The sequence below is a fragment of the Sturnus vulgaris genome, chromosome 1 (assembly GCF_052056855.1).
Source record: "Sturnus vulgaris isolate bStuVul1 chromosome 1, bStuVul1.hap1, whole genome shotgun sequence".
In the NCBI taxonomy this organism is placed as follows: Eukaryota; Metazoa; Chordata; class Aves; order Passeriformes; family Sturnidae; genus Sturnus; species Sturnus vulgaris.
Window position 1 is genome coordinate 57,444,378 of NC_142243.1, and position 15,578 is coordinate 57,459,955.

At 41.1% G+C, this 15,578-nt stretch overlaps 1 protein-coding gene across 8 annotated transcripts; it reads right to left on the bottom strand.

The window, feature by feature from the left end:
- Positions 1-1,031: 1,031 nt before the first annotated feature.
- On the bottom strand, positions 1,032-4,018 carry SEC61G (SEC61 translocon subunit gamma). Of its 8 annotated transcripts, none has more exons than XM_014887658.2 (4): positions 3,867-4,018; positions 3,030-3,129; positions 1,964-2,066; positions 1,032-1,137 (listed from the first exon to the last, which is right to left on the bottom strand). In XM_014887658.2, exons 2-4 carry the CDS (start codon positions 3,121-3,123, stop codon positions 1,128-1,130), a joined length of 207 nt encoding a protein of 68 aa, XP_014743144.1. In that variant the 5' UTR covers positions 3,124-3,129; positions 3,867-4,018; the 3' UTR covers positions 1,032-1,127. The 8 variants fall into 8 exon arrangements, with proteins under 8 accessions (XP_014743144.1, XP_014743145.1, XP_088023579.1 ...); XM_014887659.2 differs by having other exon boundaries at positions 3,853-3,906; XM_088167453.1 differs by having other exon boundaries at positions 3,843-3,899.
- Between the last annotated feature and the right edge of the window lie 11,560 nt (positions 4,019-15,578).

Below are 15,578 nucleotides of genomic sequence, written 5' to 3' on the forward strand. Positions count from 1 at the left end.
AGATTTCTCAAGAAGAAGAATAATTTAACATTTCTACTTAGGAAGCAAGTTGGTGTACTGAAGAAGTTTGTTGTAATACCAGTATCAGATGTCCCAGTATTAAGTGCTTTTGAAGTCTGTATTACAAGTACCATTGTGCCTTCTTCAAATACCAAATGCTTACAGTGAAATTTTTGAAGTGAATTAAAAGTCAATCTCAATCTGAGGAGAAAGAGCATTTTATCTACCACAGCTTTTAGAGGCTTAGTTCTTTAAATCAGAATATATAATTATTTAAAATAATGGAGACTTCCAGGTCAACATGCAGGGGCCTTTACGATTCTATGTACAGAACAGGATCTAAAATGGGTATATATACTATCCAACAGTGTGAGCAAGCTGTGGATTTGTGAAAGACTACAGTGTCTCTGAAAACTAAATTATCCTCAAATGGTACGTCTCAGTAATCAACTGTGTTTGGGTTTTTGAATTATGCCATCAGAATAAGGACTAGCAACGCAATGTCTTTGTTTGACAAGATTTTTTTTTCCTGTCAAGTATATACTATAACCTAGCATGAGTTCCAAATGAAGAAAGGAATTAGTGATAATTATGGTGATTCCAGAAATTAGTGACAGGAATTCCCATACACTTTTACAATACCACTTGAAAGGATACAGAAATGCTGTTTTCTTGCCGTCTGCTTTTGCTGGAACATTGCTGTTCCAAAGCTTAATGTACTGCTTTGTAAATAGCTCCTGAAGAGAGGTCATACAACTGTCCCCCTTGGAAGCTTTCAGTATTTGACTGGAGAAAACCTTAGGCAACCTCATTAGAATGCAACACTGACCCAGGCTGAAGCAGGACATTGAACTACAGATCTTCCAAGCTTACTTCCCACCTGAATGACTCTACTATGGTTAAAAGAAGTAACAAAACAAGTGAAACACACAACTACTATTGCCCCAAAATAAAATAAAATAAGAGCCTGTCGACAGGTATGATCACATACACTTAAAAAAAAAAAAAAAAAAAAAAAGACGACAAGAGTGTTTGAAAACCCAAACTGAGCTTGTTTAATATCAAACAAATTAAAGCCGTGAAATCATTGCTGCAGGTATCACAACTTTCTTCTTCATGATGAATATTCAGCCACCTCTGTTGAGAGAACAAAGTAATCAGTTTCAACTAATGAAGTGTGATCAAGTGACCCCACCTGAAGTCTTACTTATCCTCCCACCACTGCCTTGTTAGGACAACCACTAGAGCTTATCTCCCATTTTCAAACACTCCTTGCCTAGATGACCACTCTTACAGGTAAAAGGAAGTCACACATCATGGACACAGAATGGTCTTTAACCTCTTCCAGTACTGAAGAAGGGATTACATCAGCTCTAGAGTATATGAGGAGTTTTAACTAATACTGTTCATAAGTCACTACCATGGTGCCAGTCAACTTGAAGTTCAAATTTTTCATGATGTAACATTCATTCCAAAAGGGATTTTACAGGATGCAGTTACACATAAAAAACAATGTTTCAAACATATCCAGCACTCAGTAAATGAAAAAAGAGCAACTTCGTTATGTGCCCATCATCCTAGAGCACAACCACTCAGTTTTCTTTACCATCCATCCATTTACTCTGGATACCCAAATTATAAACTTGAAACAACAAGATTATACAAGATCCAAATAAGGTAAATATTCTATGGTCAAACATACACTGAGGAACTGGAAATCAAAATACCTGACCTTCAGTTTTGAAGCAGAATACTCAGAAAAAACCTTAAGAACAATGGATTTAATACCTTGCAGCATGCATTGTTCATAAAGTCTTTTGAATCAAGGAATACTTGTCATATTACACTAACACGTGAAATGCACAGACACGAAAACAACATGGGTCCTGTAGCATTCACTAATGTCCTCTATTAAAACTGAAGAGGTAAAAATTTACTGAAATTGAAGGCCATATTCACTTACACAATTATATTGTTGATTGGGATATGGATCAATTTGACAAAGAAACCAATAAAACCCATTATCGCAAAGCCTATTGCTGTTGCCATGGCAATCTTCTGGAACTCTGAAAAAGAAAAAAAAATGTCAGGAAGTCTCATGTATGGTATACAGACGTGCACTGCAGTGACCAAAGGAGAGATCTCTCTTTGCAGAACCATGTTAACACTGGAAACACTTCAAAATCTGCACAGATGCTAAGAAATAAATCCACTTTTTCAGAAGACAGATGAGATTCTCAGAGAGAAGATGCAGATTTCCACAAAGATCACCATCTTTTTTAAATAAGCAGAATCAAAAATACGCACAATGACAATTCATGAAACATGTATCTCATAATGTTTCCTTCACATCCCTACAAGCCCTGAAAGTAATCTCTAATACAGCATAAAAAATGGAAGATCTGTATTTATGTCTGTCACAGGACAGCACTGTAAGACCCCGCAAAAATCGAGTACTTAGGATATATTCAATTACTTTAGGACAGCAACCATGAAGTTGATTAAGAAGGTCAACAGCCCCTCAGAAACCTGCCAGTCTGACAAGGAATGGAGTTCCTCTCAGATCTCAATAGCAAATTTAAGTCACAGACCTGTTCACATGAATAAAACACTGGAACTTTCAGTAAGGAGGACCAGTTGCATTCTGGTTTTAGTTACAGCTTCTCTCAGAGGCCTCTCTAGTCCAAAACCTCCTCTTCCATACTCCCAGCAATGAAATTGTTCCTGTCCCAATCAGGCAATGACTGACAACTGTGGAGCAGTGAATTTCAGCCCCTTAACCTCTCTCCTAAGGTCAATTTTCCTACCACTCACATGCCTACGTACGTACAGAAAAGAAAATGCTCAAGTTTATTACAGCCAGAACCTTAAACACTGACATTTAGACAACTAAAGCTCAAGTTTAAATCTCATATTGGCAGCTGAGAAATATCCACAGCAAACGAATCAACAGAAGTGATCTATGTAAAGACACATGCTAAGGTACAAGAGGAAATAAGGATTGTGTTCTGGTTTATTGTGTGCTTTACCTTTCCTGTCAGGCTTGGTGCATCTCTTAACAAGTCGTATGGAATCTTTTACAAACTGACGGCTGGGTTCCACAAATTGCATTACCTGATCCATGATTGCCTGCAAAGACAGACACATTTAGCATTAATGGTTCCACATATATACTGAAAACCAGAATTTTTTAATTACAGAAGTAGCAGTTACCTATACAATTTGTTAAAGGCTTAAGATAAAGTGTCATATTCCAACCTAAGATACTTTGCAGGAAATTAAGACACTGTTTCAGTAAACAAACATGAGGGCCTATTTCTGACTGCAAAAAAAAAAAAAAAAAAAAAAAAAAGGAAAATTATGCCTTTCAGCCTAGAAGAGGAACACAACAACTCCATCACAGTTTAGCTTTCAGCTTATGACCGTGTTTCTTGTGATCTACGCCGTGTTTCTGCGAACACCACTAAGGGCGCCTAAATAAACAAAAATCGCCGGTGTGAGGAGACCCCCACGCCGAAAGCTACCGGAGGGCTGGTGAGCACGGAGACAATGTTGTGGCCGAGACCTGTTCTCACAGCAGGCGTGTGCCGGCGCTGCCCCGCACGCAGGACACCCACCGGAGGGATTTGCTTCCATTAATCCATACGGAACCCCTGGCAGGACGCTCCCGGTACGATGCCGGCCCCTCTCGCGTCCCCGGCCGCTCCCTTTCCCCTCTCCCCGGCCGAGGCCCCCCTGCCTGCCGCAGTCCCTACAATCCCTGGCCCCATCCCAATCCCCGCTGTTCAGCCCCCATCCCTTATCCCTTATCCCTGATCCCCGTCTCCCGAGGCCGGGAATACCGGGGCCCACCGATCCGCCCTCACCGCCGGCCGAGGGACACGTCGCACTGAGCGGCGGAGCGCGTGACGCCACGGCGGCGGGCGGGGCGGAGTTTAGGTGGAAAAAGAAGCTTTTGGGGGCGGGGTTTTATTTGGATTTTTTTCTTTTCCTCCGGTTTCCGGGACCTGCCGCTCCTTCCGCCTCGCCGGCGGGGGCTGGGCAGAGCTGTGAGGGCCGATCCGCCGCGGTGGCGCCTGTGCGGCCTCTGGCAGCGCCATCCCTTTCCGTGCGCTTGGAGCTTTGGGATCCCAGAGCGTCCTAGCGGGAAATAAAGGGAAGAAGGTGCTGCTGTTCTCCTAGGCAAACAAGGACAAGAGAACGTAGTTTCAAGCTGCTCTAGGAAAGGTTTAGGTTGGACATTAGGAGGAATTTCCTCACAGAAAGGCTGGTTAGATATTGGAACAGCTGCCCAGGGAGCTGGTGGAGTCCTGGAGGTGTTCAGGGAAAGACTGGACGTGGCACTCAGTGCCATGGAATGAAGAGTTGTCAGGGTGGTGGTAGGGTTGGACTCGATGGTCTCAGAGGTGTTTTCCTACCTAATTGATCCTGTGAATATTCCTCTTAACAAATGCTGTTCAGTGAAGGGATGGCAAAAAAAAAAAAAAAATTAGTGTAAAACTTTTTCGGGCTGTGATTGCCCATGAGCCCATAGACCTATTGGTTTTCAGGAATGCTGGAGCCATTGCAAACTAAGGGAGTTCATCACCTTTGAAAACACAGGATTTTTCTTGTGTAGAGAGGTGTGCAGTGCTCAAAGGTGGGAAAGCTCCATACATTTCAGCACCACGGGTGTAGCATAGGACACTTCCTTGCATGAGGGGGAAAAGAGGCTGCTACTGCCTAAAGGGAGCACTTCCCTGCTGCTGCTTCTTCTAAGGGATAAAGGAAGAACAAAGACAAAATGGATTTACTTTTTTTATCCTTACTTTCCTTTTGGCGTTAGTGATTTTGCTCTAGAGCTCCGTTCCTAGTTTACTCCACCTTTGAGTTTATATTAATTATCCAGAGCTTATTAACTTATTAACTATTCTTATTAACTATGAGGCCTCTGCAGCCAGTTTAGCAAATGCTTTGCTGATCTCAACTCCCTGTTGCATCTAAGTGTGCACAAAATATTTTCTGGGCTTAAATTTTTACTGACAGCCTTCATTACAGGTAAAGTATCATCACACCACAGTAGGGAATTGTTGATCATTCCATGGTTTTTTTGGCAGCCACCTTCTTTGTCTCTGGCCACAGGGCAGGTGCCCTCAGTATTACTAACCTTCAGAGATGAGCTCTCTACTTGGCATTGGAGAGTTATTGGCTTGAGGTCCTTCACAGGTTTTCTCCAAAAGTCTGCCTTTGGATTGGATTTTGCTTTGAATAAGAATTCCTGCTGCACTATTTCTCAGATGGGGCATAATTTTGGTGGTTGGATTCTGCTGGACCTCTTCCATTGGCACACCAGCACAGAGAGATTAGAGTGTCAATCAGGCCTCCCACAGCAGATATATGCATAATTTGGCCTTTGTTTTTGAGGCCAGTCTGCCAGGATGGAAGGAAGAGAAGGGAAAGATTTTCCCTAAGGAAAGCAGAAAAGGGCCTGATAGCCGTAGTGCACAGTGGATGATGGGTCAGAGTAGATTGCTGAACTTGTAAATGAGAATTCATATGTAGAAGCATTTTGGTGGACTCTGTCTTACATGGATTTTTTCCCTTCAGTATCACAGATAAATGCCAGAGATTTTACCAGCAGAGGAAACTCACGTTTCCAGCTGTGCTGCATGAGGAGCATTGCTGTGAACCATCTCTGCAGTGGATGTAACCAAAAGGCAGTGACTGGGAAAAAAATTAACCTGAAAAAAGAGCACACGTGTATGAAACAATTAATGCATGACACAGATTTCTAGTTGGATTAGATTTTTATTTTTAAATGGATTTGCTGAAACAAAGCTTTGTTCCCCCAAAATTCTCAGTTTTAAGTTGTTTTTCCTGTGGAGAAATGTTCTGGACAAACATAGCACTTCTTGCATGTCTTTGTCATAAGTTGCCATAAATGTGGCTTTGTCATAAGTTTGTACTATGGGGTCTCTAGGGTGGGGTAGAAGGTATCAATTGTCCTGTCTCAGCTTCCTTCACTCTTCCATGATGATCTCTTCTCTTTGCCAGCTTGCAAGTTTGGACTTCAGAACTTAGGAGGGAGGCAAAGTCTTGATTTGTGCACAGAAGGCATTTGCTGTTTTCCTCATAGGATTTTCTAGCATTTGTGGGGTTTTTAGTGTCCTTGAACTAATACATGATTGCTTAAACTTGGGCTTCTTGGCAGCTATGTTACTGTTCTATTTATATTTACAAAGAGTCATCTGCACTTATAGAAGATAGGGAAAGGTTTACATCTCCTCAGCATGTGTATTTTTTTTTTTAATTGAAAGCTAGACTACTACTAGGGTGTTTTGTTTCTACTTCTTTATGGTTCTTGCAAGGCTGGGGAAGAAAGTGGTATGCGTGCACAGGTGAATTTTCATGGCAGTTTTTCAAGTCTGCTTTTATGGCAACATCTAAGCAGTACATAACCATTCCCTCCACAGTAAAAAAGACCATTGTTATCCTATGCAGCATGTGCTAGTGCTGATTTGCTTCTGAATGTTGCATAAACTGGAGCCACATTGCGGGGGGGGGTTGGGGAGGGGAGAAGGTTTTCATCCTCTGTATGCTTCAAGGATGAGAGACTTTCTTTGATGACAGTCTTGCTTTGCATATTTGCACGTTTTGGTTTGTAGTTCTTGTCCTTTTGAGGACATGCAATATAAATATCTGCTTTTAATTATTGGTGCATTAGACTATTGTATGACATCCATCCCTCTGGATCTTGACACTTACACGTGGAGAGTAAGATCAGCTTCCTCTTTAGCCTCTCCCATTCCGTGCTGCCTGCCTGCCACAGCACAGATCCCACTGCAGCCTGCAGAACATGGTGGGATGGCAGGAGCCAGAAAGCTGCTGGCAGCTACAGCAAACATAATTTTGGGATCAGCTGAGAGGAGAAAAGGCACAGACTTCAGTATGAGAGGCAGCTCAGCCTCTGTATGATGGGATGGCACACGTGTGATCCCCAAGTGGTTGTGGGAAAGACAGAGCAGTAGCTCTGTCTGAACAGGTCTCCAAGCTTTTCTGTCCCCCTATGGGCTGTAACCCCATTTTCCCTAGCCTGACTATGCTCCAGCCCCAGGCAGGTCCTGCTCAGGTTCCCATGAGGCTAGTGCTGCAGCTCGATGGCAGGGGCAGCACTCCACTCTCTGCATCCAAGAGTGGAGAGACCTGCCAGTCTGGTTTTCTTGTTTGAAGGATTCCTCCCCACGTGCTAAAAGAAAGTACTTGTGGTTTCCTATGGCTGCACAAAAAGTGATACTTTGGGATATGAAGTCTTGCTGAGCTATCTCCTTCCCATCCCAACCCATCCCATGATGGACAGCAGGAACTGAGCTGCTCCCTGTAGGAAGAGCCAAAGGGATGAATGGGTGGGCAGGAGGCACAGCCAATGCTGTGCCCAGAATCTCTGAAACCCTGCCTTGTGGCAGGCCATAAGGCATTTGAATTGGAGGAGCAAGGCAAAACATTGACTTCTTCTCCAGGGCAATTTTTGGGAGGGATGGGCTGTTTGAGCAAGAACAGCATTTGGGGACAATGTGACTTTCCTTTATGAATGTAAGGGGCAAATGGTTATCCAGAGTGACAGCAAAAGCAAAGAAAAAGACTAAGAAAACTGGAAAGGTGGGCTGCTTGTGGACTCATGTATGCAAGGAAGGTGGGTCACTGCAGCCAGTGGGCATCTCATTATGCTCTGGGTCAGAAAACAACAGAGAACAAACATGATACAGCAGTAGAGATTTACAGTCCAAAAAGGGAATAATGTAGAGAAGGAAGAGAGAGAAGAAAAAGCAAGGTGATGGTGTGGGAAAGGCTAAGGGACTGTTCCTTGGACAGGTGAATGGTGCTGCAGGGGGCTGCATTCTCAGATTTTCAGAGACAGCAGCACAGTAACCCCATTGACTGAAGTCATGCTAATTCTTCGTTGCTTGACAGTCAGTGTTGTTGGATGACTAAATAGCTACAAAATTCAGTCTTCAGAAATTGCTAAGATAAATGGGACCTTTTATTTTTGTAATTCTACATTATCATAAATGTGTTTGATTAATTTATATCTTGAAAAAACATTGGAATATCTATGTGCTTCTGACATTTAAAAATTAATTTTAGCTTTTCATTCCCCTAAACAATCCAGAGACCCTGTTTGGACTTGATAAGCTCATCTGCATGATTTATTATAGGAAGAAAGATTATTTCCCTCTTCAGTATCTGTACAGATACAGGGGAAAAACATAAATGGGGAATTAATGTTAAAAAGAAAATGATAGGTCAGATTTGAGGGTCAGGAGGAAATGATGGAGTGCCTGTGGTCCATGTCTTGGGGTTTAGCTTCATATAATAATAGTTATATAATAAATTTAGAAATGCCACCAGATCAGACTTAAATGCTGTGGTTGTGAAAGGGAATGTAGTCTGAAGCAGCCAACAAGCCCCATCTTTTGATTTGTGCTGCTTAATATTCAATAGAGATGAAATGTGGGCATAAGGGAGAAATGCTGTTAAAATAGATTTTTACCAGTGTTGGATTTATTGTATATAATTTTAAAGATGTCCTTTTAAAAATAGCCTGTTCCATTTTATTTGAAAGAGAGCACTTGGAAGATTTGTGTCTGTATAATGATAGACCAAATAGGAGAGAAACAAGGGCAGTGTACTAAAATGACATTGCTAAATGGTACTTCAGACTAAAAAAAAGTCTGAAGGTTTCTACATAGCAAAAGAAATATGGGGAAGTTAACAGAAGAATATTAATTCCTCCATCAGCTGTTCAGGTCAGAGAGGTAAAGAAAAATCAAATGCTTACTAGTTTCTCTGATGCAGTGCTTGTAATGATTTGTTTTGTCTTGCTCTAATAAGTAGCAGCTGATGATACAGGCCTTGTCCCTTAGTTTGTAATTTCCACATGAAGATTTTTGTATATATTAAAAAATAAATCACTGCATCCTTCTTAAAAAAATGCTAGTATTGGCTGTGGAAATACTAATTAGCACTTCAGATTAAAAAAGAAAAGGGGGTGCAAATTAAAATTGGGAATTCTCTTAACCTTAAGATGATTTTTCATGATAAAGTCTTGCTTTACTTTGTTTTGGAAAATTTGCACATAGTTCATGAAGCATGGCCCGTGCTGCTTTTGTGGATGTGGAGTAAACTAAACCTTTCCCTTTTGTGATGTTCCAACACACCTTCTACTCCATTAGTGGCCTAGGATGTCTGTTCCATCCCATGTAATGGGGTCAAGACCCATGATTGGGATTGGCTGAACTAGACCCCAGTTCCACCATCATTATATGCATATTGGCAGAAAAGCTGTTTCATTACATGTGCCCACTGAGGTCCAAGGTCCCAGCTGGCTAGGAGTGTTGGCCAGAATGCTGTCTTTTTCTTGAGAGGTAAAAGGTGTTCCTTCAGCTTTTTCCTGCTGTAAAACTCTAAAAATTTGAGAGAAGTAGACACTGCTTTATAAGGGTGAGAACCATTGGAGGGGTAGGGAAAATGGAGCTGGACTGGCAGAAAAAACCTTCCTACCACTGAAGAGCAAAATAACTTATTGCCCCTAGTTTTTTTAACTTTTTTCCCCCAGTTGATCTGTATAGAGTCGGTTGCCTACTTCTCTTTTGTTCCTACCTTCATATTAAATGGGACATTTCTCTTTGGCTCAGGTTAAGCTTTTGTGATACTGCTGAGATCTCCTGAATTTTTCCAAGTGTCTGTGCTAAAGCAGACATGTCATTGATTTGTACAGGAGCCATGTGCTTCAGGCATGCTGGTGGCTTGTGCTTTCCCAAAGGATGCCTTGGAAACATACTCTAAATATATAATAACTTGAGTATAAGAGAATCCAGAGGAGATTGGGTAAGTCAGAACTGAAAATCAGCTTTGGAAGGTTTTACAGGGATGGGAATCATTCTTGAACTTCAGAAAGCTAGAATTGCAAAGGGTTTTTTTGTTGTTCTTGTTGGTTGGTTGGTTTGGTTTTTTAAAATGTACGTTTCACTACTCTTTTGAAGATGTTTTTAAATACTTCCCCTTTCCTCCTTTCTGCCCTCACAAATCTTTACTCTCTGTATTAGAAACTCATATGGAAATTTAAATTCTAGTCTTGCTGAATAACCTTGGCAGGAGACCTGCTGTTCAGTGAGTCAGAGACAGTGTCTCTGGACTGCTTTAAAGGTGATTTGAGAACACCCTGAAAGGGTGTTCTAGAGAAGCAGTTTTGCTTGGTCACCGGTTGAGTGCATGATCTTCCTCACATGCAAGTGGGAAGAGGACAAAGCTGTTTTTCACAGCATGAAGAAGCTGCAGGCCTTCCTTGCTATTGTCTGAATCTGCAGCACTCTCAGTAAGATTTGGTTTGTTCCTGCAGAAGGAATCTGCAAGAAGGTTCTGTCGATTATTCTGCTTCTTTATCTCACCAGTAATGTTCCAACTCTGTATTGGTGAAAAGGATTTGGGAAATCACCTGTTCGAGTGGTACAAATGTATCCAGCAGTTTTTCAACACAAACTTGCTGGTGTTCCCAAGTCCTGTCAGTAACTGCTGCAACTGGAGCAGGCAATGAAATGTTTGTAAATCTAATTTCTCTCACTTCCTTTCCTAGTAAGATAAAATCAATTACTTCCATTATTGCTAAAAAGATAGAATCCTGCAAGGTGGTGTTGGTTTAAAAAATAAATACCTGAAGATCTAACACTTTCTTATAGCTTTAGTACCCAGGTGTCACTTCCACTTAATCATGGACTTATTATTGCAGAACTGTCCAAAATGTTGCAGTAATCAGATATAGGAAGTTTGAAAAGTGAGGTCTGCTAACATAATGGTAAGTTTGTGTCTGTTTGCCTGAACAAGTCCAAATGCTTGGTTTAAAAACTAAGTGGAAATATTTCAATTGCAGCATCTCTGCAATTTTGGAAGCAGGTGGCAGCCCCAGGCATATTTTAATTAGCACCTTTTTCAAATTGTTAGCTAAATTAGTCAAGTATTAAATAGTCTTCTCCAAATGATATCTGCAAATTTCAACCTTGCATCTGTCTTAGTGTGGACACGCTGCTATCTTCATAATGCTATTTACTGAATTGCTTATCTTCTAGCAAATTCATAGTGCAAAATCTGAATGATATCTGGGTTACCTTTATAAATTCATTTGTAAAGCACCTGCCAGATGTTTGGTACTGGCATTTGTAATATTACAGTTTTCAAGTCAACAGCAGTAGTCACAGCGCTTTTCCTGATCTTGAACTTGATGTCATATGTATTTCATAAGTATAAATCATTTATTTTCTTTATCCTGAATTTATGCAGCTGGAGTAAAGATGCCTGCTCTGGGCCTGTAAGAGCTGTAATCGTGATTAGAACCTGATGCTGAATCAAGCCATGAAATTGATAACACGAGGCATTCTTGTCCTCATCTTTGGAGTTGTTTTGGATTTCATATTTCACTCCTCTTGCATAAAAATAAACCAGTAGGAACCTAACATTGTAAAATAGTAATTGTATGTTATGTAGCAGTGTTGCTGATAAACTTGATTGGTTTTTCTTGGCTAAGGAGCCTGCAAGTAGTTTCTTTACACTTTTACTCATGCCAGGCACAAGCAGAGTAGGCTCATAACTGTTCAACCCCAACTTACTAATGACCCTCTGTTGCAGACCAGAATGAGTTAAATGACATTAACAGTACACTTGAATTGCTGAAGATTGTACAGCAAGTGCTGTGAGAAAAAGCTGTGAGAAAGAACTGCAGAAACTGTCCCCCCTCCTAAAGAACAGAAGAGCCTGCTGTGATAAGTAATTGTGCAAAATAAAAAGCATACATCACTGCCTGCTATGTACTAAATCGCAAGTAAACAGAGCAATTGGAAATTATTATGCAGAAGCTAAAACAGTACAAACATCCATGACTTTTGTCAATAAACGTCCTTACATTTCTACACTAGTTGGTCCTCTTTCAATCGCCCTTAACCCTCCTGTCTCCAACCATTCCTTTAGGACTCTATCCTCACTCAATCCTAAGCCTGATTTTCACTATAAAAGAATAGCCTGCCCTTAACTATCCTTAGCTTCTGAGAATTCATGTGCTTGGGAGAAAAAACCTTGTTTAACATCCTATCTGCAGGAATGGGATAAGGAGGTGTTACTCTGTGTTTCCCTGCAGTGATGAAGCCAGAGAATATTCAGGTGTGGTACATAATGTAAGTAGCTGCGGAAAACGTGTGAGGGATCTGAACTGAAGGGAAGGATGAGCTGAGGAGTCAAAGAAAATGTAAGGTAGAGCAATGAAGGACTGGTTACATTGTCAAAGTACAGGAACTTTTTTTGGTTTTTCTTTGGTTTTTTTGTTGTGTTTTTTTTTTTCCTGCTGATTCTTGCTCCACTTCTGCATTAAGCCCCTTTGACAGTTAAATTGCAAAACTAAAAAGCCCTTGACTCAAGGGACCAAAATGTGATTTATCTGTTTCAACCTATCTCCTCTGGTTATTTAGGTAGTTCAGTTGGAGGAAGTGGTGGATCCTGTTCTACCTTGGGTGAAGGATAAGGGTGCCTGGTGCATAGTATTCCAGCTTCGACTGTGGTATCTACAGGGTCTGACTTGTACATTGCAGAGGTTCTTCTTATTCCTTTGGGGCTGCAGTCCAGATAAACTGGTATTTAGACTCCTACAAATAGCTTATAGGCATTACTCTGTCAAAAATACTGGGCACAGAACATGCTGTAATTAATTGTCAGTTAATCATTAAGCTGTTAAAGTTATATTAAATGCTGAAAAATCTATGGCTTGTCTACTGCACAGATTTAAGGCTTTTAAAGGCTGACAAATCTTTGTTATTGTCAGTTCAGCATTATTGATGCCTTTGGCCTTTAAAATACACAGCTTCAATTACATAAGTTACAGTCTTTTATTGCATCAGCAGCTTTTCAGTGCTAATCTTACTGGTGATCTGTAGTTTGTCATGGATTGGGAGACGTGATGCTAATAAAACTTCTGATTTTTAAAATACTTGCAAAATATATTTCACAGAAAACACCCAATATGACTTTTTCTGTTCTTTTACCCTAGAGCAGTGAATGCCTCACTTCTCAGGGGTTGCAATATGAGAGGACCAGCAGATATAAATTACAACATAAATAATCCAGTGAGGCTGCTCTAAATGGATGAGATTTGAATAGAGAACTTGAGAGGACTTAAGCAATATGGATTCTTCTATAGCTGCCTTAGGCTCTGTGTCCTCTCTTAGAGGAGAGGATAAAAAAATCACAGTTGGAGTCACTTGCAGATTTCCTGTGACTAGCAATGTACTCTGGAAATAAATGGCAAATACCAGCTTGTTCCAGTCTTTCAATTGCTAAGACACTGACAAATTGTAATATGAGTTTGGCTGGCCTTACTTTTAGACTGAAAGAGTATAAGATTGAAGGTTTTATATGTAACTCCTGTCTTTTCTGTGAAGTGCATTCTTTTTAAACATCTGTAGTTCTGCAATACCATTGCACTATAGGGCTACCTGCATACAAGCTCTGAGCCAGGTAGTCTTTTTTAGCTGCAATAATGAGGCCAGTCCTTTAGATCTGAAATTACACCCACCCAGCATGCAGCTGAAACAGAGGGGGATGTGCTTCTGCCTCAGTTCCTCTTATTTTCTTGGAGCATTTTTGGTTTATTTTCTGAGAGCTCCCAGGACCCCATGTTATTCCTGAGTGTTAGATCCTGGCTCAGCTTCTTGTCTGCAGTTAAGTAGTCATGTGGCTTTGGCCTACCTTACTACTAATTGTCAAGCAGAGTGTATCTGCAGATTTTTCTTATTAGACACCCTTTGTTAAATCATTTACAGTACTGTCTGTGATAGTGTCACATTCTCTGCCACACCTTGAATGTCACATAGAATGCAGAGGCTCTTCAGTGTTGTCTGACTCTTAATTACCTCTACAAGTTGTTTAGCAGGATAATCTTTACTTGTCTGTCCTTAGACTCCTGAGCTTTCTTGAAGCTGCTTGTAATCTTAGCACTTTCATTAAATATCTCACTAAAGTCCTTGAAACTGTCCATAGAGTGGAGAATGTTTTATTCCATTCCTTAATCCCAAACCATAGGTGGAAATGCTACCCTGCTATCCACAGCTAGTACTGTTTTTAAAATCCAGCTTCTGGCTATCTCCAGCTCCAGTGTTTAGCCCGACTCCTAGCTAGGCTTGGGAGTCAAAGCCTTGGAAGGCGACAGACAATCTCAGAGCATCTGACAGCTCTAAGCTCTGTGAACACACAGGCAATCCAGAGGTTAATTTATCAGCCCCTATGAACTGTCAAATTTTGCTTCTCCACATGGGTCCTCAGGGTAGTGAGCTATCTGTAGCTTTGTTTCTCTCAGGACTTTTCTCTGAAAATTTGAAGTTTAAAAGATGTTACTTAAAAGACTTTAAAGATCATCTAGCAATGATGATTTCCTTGATCCTACTGATATGTTCCCTACGCCAAGCTAAAACTGTGATCCTGGGGGGAAATTTTGTAGGTGCAGCTTTTATCTCAAAGCATTGGTGGAGGTGTTTCAGGGTAGAAAGTCTACTATTGCTTCTATTCTGTGCAACAACATACACATACCCCATCACCACCACCCACCCTCATCCCTGGAGTCTTTTCTTCACCTTTCGCCAGAGGTGGAGAAAACTCTCACTAATCTCCTTTAACACTAGCAACATCTCGATGACATTTGGCACCAGCTCCATCCTATACCTAATTCACATGACTCCGGGAAGAGCAGGTCTCTTGGATTCTGGCTTTTCAGACACCAGACTACGGCTTTGGGGAGTGTGCATAGAGCTGCACATTTGGGAAAAGTCCTCATTATTGTCTTATTCTGATCATTGTCTCATCATCTAGCTTTTTTCTAGGAGGCTGGTTGTCAGTATGTCCGAAGAAACTGAGAGTGGTTTGGATGTCCAGCTTTTGACTTTCCAATGCTTTCTCCAGGGTCCCTTGCTGATTGTTTTTGCAGGGACTCCTTTCAGAAAAGCCCAAGAAGTGAAGATTGTACTTCATTTAGGAGATCAGCATAGGTACTTTTGCTCTGGGTCAGCAAGTTCTTCATACCAAAGGATACTAAAGATGAGGTGTGGAGATCCATTGCATGCCATAAAATTTGGATTATGTGTATTAGGAAATGTACATTTAGGTTTGCATCCCTGGTGGCAGGGGTTACATTTTCACAAAATGTTTTGCAAGATATTTCTGAAGTTTCAGGTATTTGGATTGCAATAACTGATGCTTTTTCACTGATCAGGGCTATTTCCAGCTGCTTGAAAGAACAGTTGTAGTCATTTGGCTGCCCTAAGGCAAATATGCCTGTTCCTTTTGCTAGCCAGGTCAGGGTGGCTGCTGTGTGACATGAGACCTCAGAGGAGGTGCTTGCGAGTCTAGTTCAGTGTCCCAGGATATCCCTTTCTGAATGTGATTGTCAGTGTGCCTGTGGCACTTCTGAATTTTTCAGAAGTGATACATCCTAAGGCACTATGTAAAGCGGCACCTGTCTTTCTGTGAATACTAAATTTGAGGACCAGGACTGCCAATACAGCAGACAAAAT

What these genes read in the sequence shown, in the direction of transcription:
- SEC61G (XM_014887657.2), bottom strand. Translation starts at nt 3,147, where the DNA reads ATGTGTCTGTCTTTGCAGGCAATCATGGATCAGGTAATGCAATTTGTG. An exon ending in CACCAAGCCTGACAGGAAAG is followed by an intron (nt 2,067 to 3,029) that starts GTAAAGCACACA and finishes TTTCTTTTTCAG; the next exon opens with AGTTCCAGAAGATTGCCATG.